Consider the following 19,132-nt stretch of genomic DNA (forward strand, 5'->3'; position numbering starts at 1 on the left):
TTTTTAATGTGTATTTTGTCTTACTGTACTGTCAGAGTTTTTATAGTCAAAACAAGTGAAAAAATCTACCAGTGCTGAAGAAGTAATCCAAAGTATTTAGAATACGTTACTGACCTTGAGTAATCAAACAGAATACATTACAAATGACATTTTACAGCATGTAATCTGTAGTGGAATACATTTCAAAAGTAACCCTCCCAACCCTGAACACGCATGGGCAAATGACATATTTCCCGCGAAATCCGTCCAGACAGCTCTAAAATATAAATCATTCTTATAGGTTTATCAAAGTGCATTTGGCTAAAGAAAAGACATGGTGTGGAGATAGATTTTTGTCGCACTCTCTCATTAATAACATATTGTTATTTTTCAATAAAATGTTACATAGTGTAGCTTTAAAGTCCTATACAATAAAATTAGAAGTGATGGCATATACATAATTACAAGCTCGAGTAGAAACTGTTGCGAGGAAGGGAGATGGAGGAAAGTCCTGCCCTTTTTGAAAGATTTCCTGTTTTCCTCAGCGAGTAGAACTGCTTGACTCAACCCCACAGATTCCTGCACAGTGACTGTTCACTTCAACAGCATGAGTAGACGCTCTCCGGCTCTCCGGAATAGACCGTAAAAGTACTTCACTTTCTTGTCCAACAACGTCAGCTTTATTCTATTCAGATTAATGCGAGGGCTATGGACAAAATCACTTCTCTAATGGAGCAATATCGGCTTTCTCTTCTCTGTTGGGGCACCGTGTTTATTTCTGTAGTTCTCATGGATCGGAGCGGAGTCGGTGAGTTTACTTCTATGACACTTCTCGCGCGCTGTTTGAGTTGTCATGTATATACGCACATCTTGAGGCAGAAGACCCGTATATTTATTGTCCGCTTTGGCTCGTATGCTATTAGAAGAGCGTTTGTTCTTAACCACTTACTTTTAACTTGCAACAGGTGATCATTTACAGTTAACGCAAACTTTTTTTCTTTTTTTCCTTTCTTTGCAGTTTTCACTAGTTACGTAAGAGCGGTAAGAAAGGCAGCATATTTGCTCAGGTGTTGCAAGATGACATCTGTCCCACCTCTGCAGTTTTTATTGCGCTACTAAACATTGCACGTCCAGGTTATTGATAGGAGTGACTCATGCAGGGGTGTCATTGTGGTTGTTTCAAACCGTTATGTTGTTGTGTCTGTTATATTTATAGGTGAAGCTGACGTTGTAACAGTATTTGACCTATGAAATGGCCTTTTGATGGGAAACAAACAGTTTAGCATGTCTCACTTGTGTTTATTTTTCTATCACCTTTTATGAAACCACATTATTGTTTATATGTTATAAGATGCATATTTTGCATACTTAAATTATTCGAAAGTACATTCTCACACACAAATAAAGTGGTGGTATAATGGTAGTGTTGATATCAGATGGTCATACCAGGGTACTTTGATATTTACCATGATAGTGCATGATTACAATATTAATGTTCCATGGAATTTACATTGTACATTGTCCAAAAGGCCTTGATAACTGTGGTAGTACCATTTTGGTACTTTTGTGACATTCTGTCTCGTCATTAAGCATTAAAACTCAAGATAACTAATTAAAATGTTCGTCTTATCAAACACAAGATATTTGAACTTTATCATATCAGGCTGTTTCTGTTTGTTATTCTCTCAGATGTGTGTGGACAAGGGAAAGCCCTTATGTACTGAAAGCTGAATAACATTATGAGTTTGTCTGTTCTGCTGTAGTGGAAGTGTTTGACATTGCCCACGGGACATTTTCCATTTAACCATGAAGTGCATGGGTGTTTCGCCAAACATTATACCTCGGGTCTTTAGTGACCCGGCACGTATATCTATCTCAAATGGATCTACAAAATGCCCAGATGGTGTCACATTTTTAAAACATTTTCAAGACAATTAGAAAATAATAGAACAGAATATAGGCCTACTGTATTCTGATATATTTTGATGTTTTATTTTTCATATATAAAGGACATGATGCACATAAGCTACACATATGCACTTTTTTCAGGTACTTCTTGAGTCTAAATTGACACAACATTTCAGTAGTAAACCCAGATGACAATAGCCAAATCATTCTGTCCATGTGTTACACTTGCTATAGTTTAATTCCACTTTGCTTCTTTGTCAAATAGCAATGTCACAAGTTAATCACTGAAACATCAGCACCACCTTGTCTTTGAGTAAGAAACAGCATGTATAATATATGTGTACACACATATGAGATACTGATACTGTAATTCACCATCGTCACAGAAAATCGACGTGATGTAGTCATTTGTATGAATTATAGTACTCATTTGTCTTGTAATAAACAAAAACCAAAAAAAAAAAACATATCCTGTGATAGTAAAATTATATAGATATGAAATAATCCTAAAATATGATTTATGGAAGTGCAGAAAATATCGACACTATTACATATCTTGGGTCTTTAATGACCTTATACAGTTTTGGTAATCAAGCAGTTTTGCCTGTTGTTGTTGTTGTTGTTACGCAATCCAGAAGAGGCAGGTTGAGGGTATTCCTAAGAGGTTATTATTAAGAGGTGTGGGCATAACTAAACCTGATGAGGTTCAAGGGGTGGATTGAGGTCCCTGGCCACTAAAGACCTAAGGTATGCATTAAAGGGTTAAACCAACCCCGCGTCCTTCCTCCCATTGGCGTAAATTGTTTATCTCTCTCTGTCCTGTCATTAATTCAGCCTCTGTAATTACAGGTTACTTTAGACACTAATTACACTCAGTGAACTCCTACCTTCCTCACGCCTGTGATTATACAGCAGTCTATAGAAAGATATGTTTGTCACATAGACCTCGCAGATCCTTTTGCTGTGTTCAGAGGAGTATTACTAAGATATTTCTTACCGAAATCATATTTTCCAGATGTCAGGCTACATCTTTGCCACTTCCTGTTTCCAGCCATGCTTGGCTGCATGTTGCTCTGCATACTTCACTGGTGAAAGACACTAGGTCTGTGTCTGTTTGGGCCATGTTTTTTGCCCTGCTTGTTTGAGGCATTACAAATAGCATCAGACAAACCTACTGTATGTACAGGTACAGTGCTCGCCTTCCTGTTTGCTGTCATTACTTAGAATGTTATTTTTATTTCTCAACTGCCTACACGGGTCATTTTGGGCAATGACATACCACATAAACAGAATACAAATGCACACTCACTAAGTGATGAACACTTTCATCCTGTTTTGCATCACATACACACACACATGCGCACACTTATACTCACACACATTTTTCTGTGTACTGTCCAGGCACTCCACCCTCAAGTTAAAAAAGTGAAAGTTTTGCCATTTACGGTGCTCAAATAGGCCTAGTTTTTCTTATCTGAACGTGGTTTGTGTAAGGTTATGTTTGTGGTTGTGGACTAAACATAGTTTTTACAGCATTGAAGTAAGTGAACATATATTTAATAAAAAATAAAGATGACAACTGTCTGATGAGCCCAGATGGGTCCCAGGGTCCGTTCTCCTTATCTGAAGCTGTTCACTTCTTATCGAAATGTACAGGGCCATAAAAGACGTCTTGTTTCCATGTAAGCCAACAGGCCTTGTCAATTCTGATATTAAAACGTTTAAAGCAACTGTCAGTTACCCTTCTAGACAAGACAAAATAGGGCTGTTACTTAAGGTTGATTAATACAATTATTAAATGTAATACAGTATACATGTGTATAAAATAAACAATTTTTTATTTATTTTTTATTTCTAAATCCACTGCATTGTTTTAAATGTTACAATAATGAACAGTCTTGGAATTATCATGATTTTGGGGATTTTCTCAGCAAATAATGACATATGCAATTAATGTGATTAATTAATCTGAATGCCATGCTATGGATTTTACTGAAAATTTTGATTGGCCCTACAAAAATGTCAAATTTTGGTTATCTCATGAATAATCAAACTCTGTGAATTGGATCATGGCAGTGCATAATGGTCTTGCTGCTTCACTAACCAAAGGAAATGGAGTGAGGTAATGGCTCTTCAGTATACAATGTTATCCAGTCAGGCCAGGCAGTAGATAGCAAGAGAGCAAGCAGTGCCTATCAAGTAAAAAGCTCCTTTGTAGGCCCTATAAGCTGTGTAAAACCCAGGCTAGTGGAAGGAGGCTGTGAATCTGAACTTGTGTTTACCAAAGCCTCCCTGGGCCTCTGTGCAGAGAACTCAAAATAGCTATCAAGGGATGAGAAGAGGGGTCACATAACATCAAAATGACTGCATCTGATTTGACCATATTAGTCTTCCTATCCTCGTGGCGGACACAATCCCCTCTTGGCTTGCTCCAATGAACCAGAGACTAAAAGAGCACATTGGCCTGCTTATCTGCCCAGTTCCAAAAACAGAGCTAAATCAGCCAAAATTGACAGTGGATGTGTGCTGGATCATAAAGGCTTTTGCACACCAAAGGCCACACGTTTATAAGAGGCGAATCGCAGATGAATGTCCCTTTCACATAGAAAGTGACATGAATGATCACCGTTAACACGTTCATGCCTTTACAAAGGTGGCACTAATCAAGAAGCAATTTTACCCCGGTACGGTAGGTCAGTGGTTCTCAACCAGGGGGTCAGGACCAGTGTTGGGTAACGTTACTTTTAAAAGTAACTCGTTAGAATATTGCATTACTCCTTACAAAATTACTTAATTAATTAAAAAGTCATTTTTTATGGAAGGTAAAGCATTACGTTACTTTTGCGTTATTTTGCGGTACTTTTTTCTCACAGCCACTTTCTCTTCTGCTATGCTATGCATTCCATACAAATAAGCCATGCATCACATACAAGAGACATTAAAGGTCATGCTAGCTACTGTTCAACACTCATGTCAAAACAACATACTAAACAAACAGGTATTTAGAAAGTAGGTCTTCACATCATATTTATAATAAAGAATTAATAACATGAATATGCATGATTTGTTTTTCTATCAACATGGCAGCCAATATGAATAATGAAGAATAACCACTGTCATACCTAAAGCAGCAAAGTCCAACACTTGAACCTGCATCATATGTCATCATGTGCTGTGCCCATCGACAAGGTCAGAGTCAACTTAAGATGTTTTTCAAAAGTCAGGATAAAATTCAGTGGGTAATGCAGCCTAACATGTTCAATGAATAAGTCTGATGAATAAATGAATATTTTTCACTTAAGTCATCTCAGTGCATGCTTATGTTGAGTTGATCCATGGTGCATACAGATGCCACAACTTCAAAGGCGCATGGTGATACAACTTGAATGGAATCGTTTTTAATGTAACACAAATTTAGAATATTTTTAGAAACTAAGACATTTTCTCTGCGTACACAATCGATGCAGAGCGTTGCTCGGATCGACTGTTCCAGAGTCTTTTCTCATCCCATTCTCTTACGGGGAGCTGTAACACGGAACAGTTCGGCTGCATAAGTCAGTTAATTGAGCGAGTATTTCACCCTGTGTATAATGTCGTGGCCAGTGGAAGACTAGTCTTATAATCCCTCTGCCTAAACGCATTTGCTGATTTTTTAATGCAGTGTGTTTTAACACATGAATCAATCGCATTTCACTCAACCGTATGTTGACCTCATAATAGTATGATAAAACACGAAATGTGCATGCATGTTAGCAAGTTGACTGACAGGCGATGTCTATATCTAAAAGGTGATTGGCTCTTTTACCTGCAAGGCAGGACTTCCTTTTTACATCCATAGACTGTTGGGTGGTAGAGCTAATTGGTTGGGCGTTCCAATTTCTCCCATTCATTTAAATAGAAGTGACTCATCTCTGCTAAATATTCTCTGTCCTCACACTCTATAGAAATACAATGCCAGTCATGCACTACATCTCCTCCCCGAAGTTTGCACAATTTTACTCCTGATTTCTCGCAAATCACAGGGACAGTAGAGGTGTACAAAAGTAACGTGTTACTTTATTTAAAAAGTAACTCCGATATTATGGTTTAAAATAAAAAATATTGCGTTACTTTACTCGTTATTCGAAAAAGTAATCTGATTACATAACGCACATTACTTTTATCGTGTTACCCCCAACACTGGACGGGACCCATTAGGGGGTCTCAGCACACTTCCAGGGGGGCCTCAAGATCTCTTGAATTTAAAATTATTTGAAATATGACAGATAATTATAATTTTTATATAATTGTTATAATTCAACTTACTGAAAATGCTACAAATGTAATAACTCCCTCCAACAGCTTGCTTTTTATGAAGAATATACAGTTCTAGACATTTCTGGAATCCCAAATGTTAAGGAAATATCTTAAAATAGATATACACTACCGTTCAAAAGTTTGGGGTCACTTGCCTGAAATGTTTCTCATGATCTTAAAAACCTTTTGATCTGAAGGCGTATGCCTAAATGTTTGGAATTAGTTTTGTAGACAAAAATATAATTGTGTCAACATATTAATTTATTTAATTACAAAACAAAAGATTTATTTAAAAAAATAAGTTTTTGAAATGGATGACTTGGACCGAATAATATAAACATAGATATATAGATGGGAATTCCTTCAATACTGTTTAAAAAGCATCCCAGGGTGATACCTCAAGAAGTTGGTTGAGAAAATGTCAAGAGTACATTTCTGCAAATTCTAGGCAAAGGGTGGGCACTTTGAAGATGCTAAAATATAACATAGATTTGATTTATTTTGGATTTTTTTAGTCACAACATAATTCCCATAATTCCATTTCTGTTATTCCATAGTTTTGATGACTTTACCATTAGAGATGGTATAAGTGAACCTAAACTTTTGAACGGTAGTGTATATTATAATATTAATATCTAATAGCCTACATGGGGGGCCTTCGAATATTTTCTCAGACAATGTGGGGCCTTGGAGTCAAAAAGGTTGAGAACCACTGCAGTAGGTGGCTCAATGCACCTTTTAGCTAGTCTGCCCTCCCCCCATCAGGATGAGAAGAAGAATGACAAGTTTACAAACAAATGAGTTCTCAAGAAAGCAGATAGAAAATGAAAATAAATTGTATTTATCTACAAGCTGCAGCAGTGATGAAGAGTTTGTTTTTATATGCTTAATGAGAAAGAAAACATTCAAGACACTTTTAGAAACAATTTTAGTTCTCCTGTTGGACTGGTTGACTGGCAGTATTATCATGTGTACACAGTCTGAGGAGCGATTAGAAAGAATCAAGTGTAAAAAATAATATTAACGGTTAAAACATGTTATCATTTGGAACAAGAGTGATTATATGCTACTGCCACACATACAGTATATACTTGTGTTAATGGAATAGTCCTCCTACCCCCCTTTTTTTGTTTGACATTTTTTCTTCTGCAAAACACAAATTAAGATTTTTAGAAGAATATTTCGGCTCTGTTGGTCCATACAGTGCAAGTGAATGTTGGCCAGAACTCCAAATACACATAAAGGCATCCATACGACTTAAGTGGTTAAATCAATGTCTTCTGAAGTGATCCAATTAGAATCATTACAGATCATGGGTTATCCATGTTATCCATATCATTTAAGGCAGTACATGGAAAGAAATAGTCAAACTTTTAAAAACGCATCTCGAGACCTTTGTATTCTGTTTCATTCTATTGTGTTCCATCCTGCTGTTCTTGAACGCAAGAAAGCGTCTTATTTAAACACCCCCTAAGAAATTTGTCCGATTGGGGTCAGGTGAACCCAAAACCAGATTTATTAAACAGTACTTTTCTTCCTTAAGACCAATTAGTTGTTCAGGCAACCCTCAGACTAGTCGATTTTGAAATATGCAGATTTGCACGCAATTATAAAACTGTACTGACCTTGACACAACACTGAATATAAAATAAATATTCTGTAGAAACCAAGATTTGTAATCTATTTTAGCGCACATTTTGTAAGCTAAAATATATGTTGTATTGCTTTTAAATGTAGGTTTGTATCGGCTGTTGCAGTGTAAAAAGAGTGATTGGTTGACAGTCTCTTCAGTAGAATTGTCTCAGCAGAAGTGTCTTGGCTGTTATTCTAGCCATGGAAGGAAAGCCACACATCCGCTCTATCTGTGTGCTTCCTTCCTTGGCTGGGTCACCTGTTCCATCCTTTCCAGAGGAGCGGTGGAGAGAGATTGAGGAGGGAGAGCTGCGTAAAAGGAAAGTGGGTGTCAGAGGTCTTAGCATAGTGTCTTTTTACCATATTCCCTTGCTGCCATTTCCATATACACTCTTTCAGAAATTATTCTGGAGAATACAGATTTGCTGCTATCATCAGTGAGTGAATTGCCTAGTTCCAATGCTTACTGCTTTTTTCAGATTAACACTTTATATTGATTCACACACTTGAACAGAAAACATATATTCATAGAATCAACATTATTCCACCTGAGAGAGCCCCTCCCTGGTTTTGTATTGAACAGGATGTTCTTGCCCCTATTTCGCCATTGGAAAGCCTTTCTATCAAACTAATTGGAGAAGTAAAGTTACACCCCGTTATCTCGCATTTGCACTCGGTATGGACAAAAGTGTCCAGAGTGTTTAAGTCAGACATTTATTTAAATGTTGCCTTAAGCATATGGCTGAACCCTAAATTATGTATTAATAAGTCCCCTTTCTGCTGGTCAGAGTGGATTGTGAGGGGGGTTACAACACTCGGTGACCTATATGAGAGTGGAGTGTTGAGATCTTTTCAAAAATTTGGTTCAGCATTTTGGGATTCCCAGATCTCAGTTCTATAGGTATTCACAGCTGCGCCACCTGCTCTGTACTGTTTTTGGGAGTAGCACACACCCCCCTAAAATAGCAGATACTCAGGGAGAAGTGATTACTGCTTTTGGAAAAGGTCATCAGGCATCAGTGTATTACTCCCTGCTAATTCAGAATCTGGGGGTCAGAGCTTTAACTTCTATCAAGAGATTATGGGAGAAAGATTTAAACTTGATATTGGAGGGAGTGTGGGCTAGGATTCCAAAAAAAACCGTCAAGTCTGCATCTAGAGATGCAAGGGTGCGCTTTATGCAATTCAAGATTTTACATAGATTCTATTGGACCACCTCTAGATTGTATAGGCTTGGTTTTAAAGACACACCCACCTGCTGGCGATGCCAATCAGAAGATGGACACACAACCCATGTTTTTTGGGTGTGTGTTAGGATCCAAGAATTTTGGTTGAAGTTTCAGAGTTTTATATGTAACGTTTTGGGCACTCAGATTTCATTTTGCCCCAGACTCTGTATTTCGGGCAATGGGGCAGTCATCAATTTTGGAGGTAAACATAAAACATTGGGTTCTGACCAGTATTATGATTGGCAGGCAGATTATTTTAAGTGGATGGAAGTCGGATGGAGCGCCCTCATTTCAGGAGTGGTGTGCGGAGATGGGGAGGGTGTCAGCTTTCGAGGAGTTGTCAAGCAGAAGGCTGGGGTTTTGAGATTTGTTTGATAGGAAATGGGGCAATTATTAGTGTTTTGGGGGACTCTTGGGGAGGGGCTGTGGAGAGAGAAGTTTAGTTTTAATTATATAATATTATTATATTTTCTTTTTGTGTGTGTGTGTGTGTATTCTTATTTGTGACCACAGGGGTGTTCACTGGTGGTCAGGGTGGGTTTGGTGATTGGGGAGGGGTAATAGTGGGGGTTAAATGTTAAATGTTGATTCAGTGTATATATGTTGTGTTTTTTCTTTTTATATGTCTATGAATCAATAAAAAATGTTAATTGAAAAAAAAAAACGAGCAAAGTGCGCAGAGCTCGCAGTTCACATGTCCGATCCTCGCAAGACTGTTGCTTACTGCTTTTTTCAACCATACCAGTTGGTGTATCACAAGACATTCACTGGGTGTACACCAACTGGTAGTCATCACAGTCGCTGTGCATTGGCATAACATTTGCTCAACTTATTCGCATCGCCAACGGTTTCTGTTGCTCTTGTCTCTGCAAATCACTGTGAGTGTGAACACTCCTTGCTGCTGGATTGGTTTTAAAGTGACTCAGGATGCACTGTTGAGAAGAATTCACACTGACACAGCTTTACAGTGACAAAGCAACCAGAGTCATTCATTGCCAATGAGAGTTGCAGATTTGAGGCGACATGAGCGACAGACTCAGTTGGCGATGCAACAAAATTGTGCAAATGAGCAGCGACACGATGCAGCAACAAGCAGCAAGTGGAGCTCACATGATCCACTTCCTGACAGTAGGATACAATCGAGTAGGAATGCCTACTAGCAACCAACAGTACAGTGATTAACTGTTCCCAGCGATTAAACCATTTTCATTGTGAATGCGCCTTTATGAACAATATGTAACAGTTTTGCTCTTGTTTTGGAATGGTTACCGGGGTCCAGAAGAATCTACTGTGACTGTTAAAGCTGTAAACTGAGAAACGCGTTTATTTTGTGACTGAGACAACATTTAATCTTTAATCTTTCCATGAACTTTGCTGTACAAATTAGTTTGCTATTAGGTTAATGTGTCAAATTGTCATTCTTGGCTCTGCATTATGGGGCAGCTCCAATGTTAGCTCGGGAGAAGGAACAAGAGGAAATGCAGGAGAAGCAAGAAAAAGAAATTATTCTCCCAGGCGACACCAAACTCGGAGCAAGAAATATTGAATGTGATTAATTTGTCTGAGAAATTCATTTCCCCAGCCGGTTTAGTCACCTTGAGTAAAGGTCTGTCTTTTGCTCCTACAACAAATTATGATGAATTTAACACCTATGTGGACGTTCAGAAGTTTTTCAGATCTTTGCACATAAAATAATTCTTCACTAATAGGCCTAATGTGGGACAATCTACAGTCATCTCCAACAGTGAAGATATTTCTTCACAAGATCCTAATTCTTCTTCTGAACTAAAGAGACTTACTACAAACTTTCGAGGTAAATCATCCTTTGTTCCTTCTAAGAATAGAAATGCTTCACTTGAGACATATTGTCGTCTTGCAGAGGGGGATGTCCAACAAACTTTTCCCAACAAACATGAGTACAAGGTACACAACAGCCTGATTATAGATCAAAGAAAAGCTTTACTAGAAATAAAAAATGATAAAGCTGTTATAGTTAAACCAGCAGATAAGGGTGGCTCCATTGTAGTTAAAAAAATTTCTGATTATGATCAAGAAGTGAAATGACAATTGAGTGACAATGTCTTCTATCAAAAATTGAATTCTGACCCACTAAGGTTTTTATGACTGAGATTCATGAATACATGCAACAATGTTTGGATGCGGGTGAGATCACAAAACAGGAGTTTACTTTCATGAAGGCTGATCACCCAATTACCTCAGTTATTTATATACTTCCAAAAATACATAAAAATCTTGAAAAGCCTCTAGGAAGACCCATTATCTCTGGGATTGGGTCTCTTACTGAGAAAATTTCAACCTTTATTGATTACTTTTTAAAACCTATTGTGTCTTTATTACCCTCTTTTGCAAAGGATTCAATTGACATGATTAAGATACTGAAAACTATTGAACTATATGATGATACATTATTTGTCACCTGTGATTTTGAGTCTCTTTATACTAACATACCACACGAGGGAGGCATTGAAGCTATTGATGCTTCTTTAAGAAATCCACATCAAAACAAAAGACTGAGTATTGATTGTATCAAAACTTTAACCAATTTAGTGCTGACAAAAAAAATGTTTAGATACAAAGATTACTTTTTTCTCCAAACTAAAGGTACAGCCATGGGAAGCACTATGGCAATAAATTATGCCAATTTGTATAGGGGTTCTTTGAACAAAAACACATTTTCAATAGTTCTCAGAATCCATTCTTTTCGCAAATAAGACTCTGGCATAGATACATTGACGACATTCTTGTGTTGTGGTCTGGTACTGAAAATGAACTGCTACGGTTTCAGCGCTTTCTTAATGCAAGTGATGAACATCTTCGGTTTACTGCCCATTTTGACTTGTCCCAAATTAATTTTCTTGATATTTTGATTATTAGGGATGGCGATACGATTTCTACAGATCTGTACAGAAAACCGCCTGATCGTAATACACTTCTGCATGGACAAAGTTATCATCCAGCCCCTCTGAAGCGTAGTTTGCCTATTAGTAAATTTAATCGGTTACGTTGTATTTGTAGCTCTAATGAGTCTTACGCACAACAAAGCACTGACTTAACGAAAAGATTTAGAGAAAGAGATTATAATGAAAATTGGATACAGTCCACTGTTAGGAGATTTGAAAATAAAAATCAGGACATATGCTTAACCACAAATCAGGTTAAATCTGAAGAAAATAAATTTGTTTGCTCATTCCAATACTCCCCTATTTGTACAGACTTAAAGAAGATTGTCAACAAACACTGGTACATTTTAAATTCAGATCCTGTTCTTCGTGATGTTTTTAAAGAGTCACCTAGATTTGCATATAAACGTCCTCCTAACATTCATAATCTTGTCGTGAGAGCTGATTTGCCTATTGACCGTCCCACTAATTTTTTGTCATCTATCCCATTTGACAATTATAGCTGTGGTCACTGTGCCCAATGTAATTTTACCGTTAAAACTAATGTTTTTTTCCCATCCCCATTTGGGTAAAGAATTCAAAATCAAAGGTGTCATCACTTGTACTACAAAGAACATTGTTTACATGATTAAATGTTGACGTGTCTGATATTTGCTGTTTGAAACGTTTTTACTTAAATTGCGACGTTTTCATTCATGTAATTCACTGATGACGTTTGAACTTATCTCTAATTAATTGTTCTCATTAAGTGAGATTGAGTGATCATGAGATAATTTACCCTGATTACACAGTCACATACACATATGTACAAGAGGGCAAAACACTGCAATTAAGAAACCACATACGGACAGCAAAGGTCTAGAAGTGACTCATACAACAACAAATTAACTCCCTGTGTGTACGTGAACTCATCTTTCTGGGTTTCTAGATTTACAGACTAAACTAATGGCAAAAGCATAACACTTCCACTGATCTGAGGTTATGAATTCAGTCTCTACTCTCTTAGGACGAGGCAGGAGTTGACATCCTGTTTGGTCTTCCCCTGTGCTTTTGCTTGCTTGATCACATCAGTGCATAGAGGTCAGAGTCTCTGAGAAACTGACAAGGGTGCTGGAGACAAACACAGGTCCAAACAGGGCAGAGAAAAACAGATAAAAAGAGAGAACAGAATGCATATCTGATTACAGAGGCAGATGGAATTGCATCTTACATTATGTTGTGACTTCTTAAAACACCATTGAAGGGCAGTATAAAGTGCCTCCCAAAGGGAAATACCTAAAAAATGTTGAAACCAGCCTAAGATGGTTTGTTGTTCTAGCTGGTCTGCCAGACTTGTTATGCTGGTCTTCTGGTTGTTTATAGAGGGGTTTTGGGCACTTTTCAGCTTGTCATGCTGGGAGACCAGCTTAAACCACTGAAGACCAGAAAACCAGCCTAGGCTGGTTTAAACTGCTTTCTTAACAGGGATTTAAACCACAGTAAAACTGTATCATTACCTTTGCATTATAAAAGCCAAATCATCCTGTAGATCTTGTCTGGTTACCTACTGAAGCTAAACAGGGTCGAGCCTGTTCAGTACCTGGATGGGAGACCTCTGGGAGAAACTATGCTTGCTGCTGGAAGAGATTTTAGAGAGGTCAGCAGGAGGTGCTCAACTTGCGGTCTGTGTGTGTCTTAACACCCCAGTATAGTGAAAGGGACTGTAAAAAGGCACTGTCTTTTGGATGAGATGTCCTGACTCTCTGTGGTCATTAAAAATCCCAGGACACTTCTGGTAAAGAGTAAGACTGTAACCCTGGTGTCCTGGTCAAATTCCCCCATTGGCCCTCATCATTCATGGCCTCCTAATCATCCCCATCACTGAATTGGCTCTATCTCTCTATTCTCTCTTCTTCACTGATAGCTGGTGTCTGGTGGGCATTCTGGCGCACTATGGCTGCTGTCGCATCATCTAGGTGGATGCTGCACACTGGTGGTGGTTGAGAAGTCCCCTGTTTACTATGTAAAGCACTTTGAGTGTACTGTCAGAAAAGTGGTATACAGTATATGTGTAACATTCATTCATTTATTATAGTAAACCTATTTTTTCACTATTATTTTAAAGAAAGATAGCACAAACTAGGTTTTCATGCAAAAAAATTGTCAAAAAAAGTTTGTTAGGTTTGAAATGATACAACAGTATATATATATATATATATATATATATATATATATATATATATATATATATATATATAAAATATTCAAAATTAATATAAAAATGTTGTGACACTTTGTGGTTTTCAAATGTGAGTGGAACATATCAATATTTAATGTGATGAGCTACAGCTGTGGTTTATCTGGTAAAACACTGTGTGACTTCTGAGGGGAACTGACTTCATGCATCACCATTGCTCAAAATTTTAATGCAAAAATTTATTTAGAAAAGTTAATTTAGTTCTGAGAAAAGCTATAGCAAATTTTTTTATTTTTTTATTTATTTATTTTTTGGCAGATGCCATTTACTTGCGTATGATGTAAGTGTCCGAAATTATCCAAATACTTTTTTCGGGCCATTCTGTAACTTAATATTGGACTTCAAACAGTCGGTAGGAAATAACAGATTAGTTTAGCACATCTCAAACCTAGCACTTTTTAGACTACTTAATTAGACTGAATACTCTGGTTGGGCATTGTAGTTTTTAATGCATGGTCTTGTTTCTGTTTTATCCTAGATGGGATGTATCCTATACACAATTCTATACCGATTCGTCAGCTGTGTAAGTTCTGCGACGTAGAGACGTCCACCTGTAATGGCACTGACACCTGTAAAAGCAACTGCAGCATCACATCCATCTGTGCTGACCCTAATGAGATCTGCGTGGCTATCTGGTACGACTTCCAAAACCTTTTATCAAATGTGATAGCATTTCATGTTGTTTTCAGTTATTGAGAGAATGCAGTAAAATATACTTTAGCTGTTGAGTAATTACAATATCTGAGTGCTTTTTATGTTTACTGACATAACAATAAGGGTATTTGCATTCATATTGATCATTTTCTATCATGATCCTTGTATTTAGAGTGTGCGTGTATATGTTTGTGTGTCCTCTCTATATTATCAGGAGGAAGAACGATGATAACAACACAATTGAGACATTGTGTCACAACCCCTCCAAGCCCCTCTATGGCATCATGGTAGAGAACTACAACAAAACCAGTTGTGAGATGAAGAAGAGGATATCAAACAGCGGGCCCTTCCACATCTGCTCCTGCAACGCTGAGGAGTGCAATGACGACCTGATGTTCAATCTCCGTTAGTTTCCCTCCTTTTCCTTTCATCTTTCTTGCTCTCTGTATATACTCTGTTCAGTTCACTTATGGTAAAGTGTTATTGATAGTAACATGGGTGGTGTGGCGTTGTGGTTTAAGATCAGGATTGGTTACTGAAAGGCTGTAAGTTCAAATCCCCCATATGTTGATCTGTGAACCATTACTATTGTCCCCTTGATCAAGAGACTTAATCTTAGGTTGACTGTCTGTGTAAGATGTTTACTTGAACTGGATTTTCATATCATGCTTAACCCTGAGATAGAGTCTGTTTTAAACTGGAGTAAGACCACTTTTAACCCCGAGTAAAGCAAAGTTTCACTCTGGTGATTTTGAAAGGCACTAACCCTGAATTGTTTTGCCTATACAGTGTGAAACAATGCGGTGCAAGAATGTTACAGCAAGTTTAGCAACAGACAACCAATCTGTGTTTAGTTTCAGCATCTAAGGGAAACAATTAAAAATGTCAAACAGCAAATGTGTTAACTAGAGTAATGAAAAAACAAGATTGTTTTTGTAGAACGTTTCAGAAGACTTGAGTCAACCTGAGCAGATTTACAGTCACATTTCCACAGATGGAGAAACCGTTATTAAAGCAGGTTGCATAATCATTTTGCCCTGTACTTGTCCAATCAATGTTGTTTATTAACCTCATAAATTTGCAAATAAGAACATTACCCTGGAGCTTATAATTGTACAGCGTGAAATCTCAAAACCTGACCTTCCAGGATTAATTATTAACCCAGAGTAAAGAGTGAACAAACAAGCTAACCCACAATTATGCTAATAGTTAAAAATGTCCCTGGGTTAACAATGTCAAGTGTGAAAAGGCCAAAAGTTGCTGCTTTAAGTAAAAGCTATGTAACTATTAACTTGCTTACTTATTAATTAATAAGCGAACCTAGAGTAGCTATCTCTGACCTGTGAAGTCTCCCATGTAACATAGCCTATATCTCACTCTCTGTGGTTATGAGGTTTTCTGTTGAACTTAGTCAATAAACAATGAAATGTGTTTTGAAGGCTTAGCTAGTGCTACAGCAAGCCCACTTCACCAAACTAGATAAATAAAACTTAAATAATATATTTTAAATTTCATTTTAAAAAGATATATCCATCCCGGACTCCTTTGAGCATGTTGTGTAACTAAACTACCACACACATGCTAAAACGGTCTGACTGGAAGACTGCATTAGCAAAAAATGCTAATTATTTACCACTGGCTTGTATAGTATGTCGCTTAGTTTGTGCACAACACATACTACACGCTGTCGTAACATTCTAAAGCAGCTGCATTGTTGCTGGCCAGGCTGTGCTGTCTCGGGCAGACTTTCTGTTGGCATTGGTTGTGTGGAGGGCTGAGGATCTCAGACATGTGGTTTCCTGTCTGTGTAACTTGAAGCAGAGACATCACAACCACATGGCAAAACAGCTGTGCACTAGGCATGCTCTAAAAGAACCTTATTTACCAATATTAGTAGGGTTTATTGCATGTTTTGTTCTTATTTAGAGAAGGAATATCCATAATGTATTTAATGTAAGATTGTCCGCTTATTACTGGTGCTTTTTAAGCGTGCTTTCATACTTGAGCTTCTGGTGCAGACCAGAGTCTGTTTGATGTCAGTATTTGGTTCAGTTTGTTGGTGTAAATGCAGTATTTCGAACCTGGGTGATCATTAGAGAACCACACCCAAGTCCACTTGAAAAGGTGGTCTGGTATTCAATTTATGATAACTCTGGAACAGTTCGCAGCTAATATGAAAGCAATTCATCCTGAATCATGGGGATATCTGAGGTGTGGGGTGTTCTGAGGCAAGGCTATTTCCTTTCTTTCAGTATAGTGCAATGTAAGTACTATGTTGTAGACTAATGTAGACAAATCCAAGCATGGTAATTTCTGTTTATATGTTACAAAAATATGGCTTGTGAGCAGGTGTTTGATGCCTGTAGTGTTGGGAATGTAGGAGCAATCCAGGGTGGCTGTATTTCCATCCAGTGGTGGAGGCCTTATTCCCTGCCTGAGTGGGGAAGTATTGCAGGAAGTCCATATTTACTTACTGGAACAGTTCCACAACATATTTCTCCAGAAATGCCTGGCATTGTTTTCCCGGACCACAAAATTTTTATGACAATATCTGTGGCTGAGAGCCTGCACGTTTACAGTGATAAGCTCCTTATTCTGCATTCAACTCGAGACCCCGCTATTTATTATGGCAGCTGTAGTGTGTATACACCAGGTCATAATTATACATTGCACAGCAGAGTTTTGCCATATAGCAATTTTACACATATTTTTTACTGAATTAAATAAATAGAAAGTCACGCTTACACTATTTTAGGTTTAGGTGGAAAGCACTGTAAAAGTTAAAAATGCCTCAACTTTTCCATTAAAAGAACTTTAAATTACAGTATATTTCAACTGCCTCAACAACCTTTTCCCGTCAAATGGGTTATTTGATTTGTGGAAACTCTTCAAAATTCTGGAAGGAAATTATGGGCTGCATTAAACAGTTAGCTTCAGGTTCAGGAGTCGAGGCTTCCTAAAAAAGGAACCATTTTAAAATGGGTTTAATAAGGGTAATAAGGTATTAAAGGGTTTCCAGATTTAATCCAGGGAGATCCACTGTGGAAAGGGTGTCTCAAGTGCCTTATTGTAGCAAGACTGCCCTGTCTTCTGTGGTTGATCAATATGGGTTTTTAATGGCTGATACTGATATCTAGAGAGCAGGGTAGCCAACAGTTGATATAATGTGAAAATATAAAACAACTTCATTATAGCAAACAAGGCATACATAAAAATAATACACTTAAATGAACAGTTTTTACACAATATTAACTCAAAATTCATGTTCACGCAAAAATCCATTGAACTATCTATTTACAAGGCTGGTAGATTTGGAACTGAGGCAAAATAACCACTTGATCTAAATATGTATAAATATTGGCCTAGTTGATATATTTGTCTATCACAAGATTTCAGCCAATGGGCTTGTTGTTCTGCAAGATGTTAATGCCACATTCAAAGTCATTACTGTTTTTGATTATTGCATCAGTAACATTCTGATCAACAGCATGATGACATCACCATGTCTATCAGACAAAGTGCCAGACAAACCAATAATAAAAGACAAAAAATTGAGAAATTGGTCAGAGAGGCCGATTACAGTTATTATTTTAGTATAATATTTATCTACTTTGCATAAAGAATATTAAAGTTGTTTTTTTGTTTTTTTATTTATGACTGACTGAAGAATATATAATATTCTTCAAAATGTAGTTTGTGCAAAAATTACGGGAAGCAGCTAGAGTGTCAAAGTGCAAACCAAGGAAACAGTTACACTAATGCTTTAATTTTTTTTTTTTTTTTTTTTTACCTTAAACCTAATGTTCAAGACAGTTTGTTTAAACCGGGCTCTGAAATGTGACAATTGCAAGATATGAAGACAGATTGATGACACTGATCGAAGCAGACACGTTTGGGACTGTGATCTGCACAGCAATAGCTGTCATTGCCTGAGAACTCCAGCAAATGTACATTTGTTTCTAATAAGCAACTCATAAAGCTTGTCAGACGGAGTGTGTTACACTTCTCATTGTGGTTTACACACATGTTTTTCTGTTTTTCAACTTGTAAATTTGATTGGCTCAATAGGAAGCAGGGGCGGATCTACCGGGGTGGCATAGGGTGGCAAATGCCATCCTAAAAAAAGCATTGCCACCCCAATATTAGTATCCAAATGTATTAAATATAAATATAAGTATATTATAGTTGATGTTGACATTGTGTAGGGGTTTATTCATGTCAAACTGCCATACTCTCACCGAATGCTCAAATGACTACTGACCCATAGCGTGATTGAT

At 37.4% G+C, this 19,132-nt stretch overlaps 1 protein-coding gene across 2 annotated transcripts in view; it reads left to right on the forward strand.

The window, feature by feature from the left end:
- Window positions 1-542: 542 nt before the first annotated feature.
- The window catches only part of LOC127453460 (TGF-beta receptor type-2-like), a 37,149-nt gene continuing 18,559 nt past the window's right edge, over window positions 543-19,132 (forward strand). Inside the window, exons 1-4 of one of the 2 annotated variants that reach the window (XM_051719825.1) lie at window positions 691-787; window positions 4,975-5,076; window positions 14,680-14,836; window positions 15,070-15,260. In XM_051719825.1, the coding sequence (XP_051575785.1) occupies window positions 5,055-5,076; window positions 14,680-14,836; window positions 15,070-15,260 (370 nt within the window). In that variant the 5' untranslated portion in view covers window positions 691-787; window positions 4,975-5,054. Of the gene's footprint in view, window positions 788-4,974; window positions 5,077-14,679; window positions 14,837-15,069; window positions 15,261-19,132 lie in introns of both variants that reach the window. The other variant, XM_051719824.1, reaches the window with a different exon arrangement.

Source organism: Myxocyprinus asiaticus, chromosome 15 (assembly GCF_019703515.2).
Source record: "Myxocyprinus asiaticus isolate MX2 ecotype Aquarium Trade chromosome 15, UBuf_Myxa_2, whole genome shotgun sequence".
In the NCBI taxonomy this organism is placed as follows: Eukaryota; Metazoa; Chordata; class Actinopteri; order Cypriniformes; family Catostomidae; genus Myxocyprinus; species Myxocyprinus asiaticus.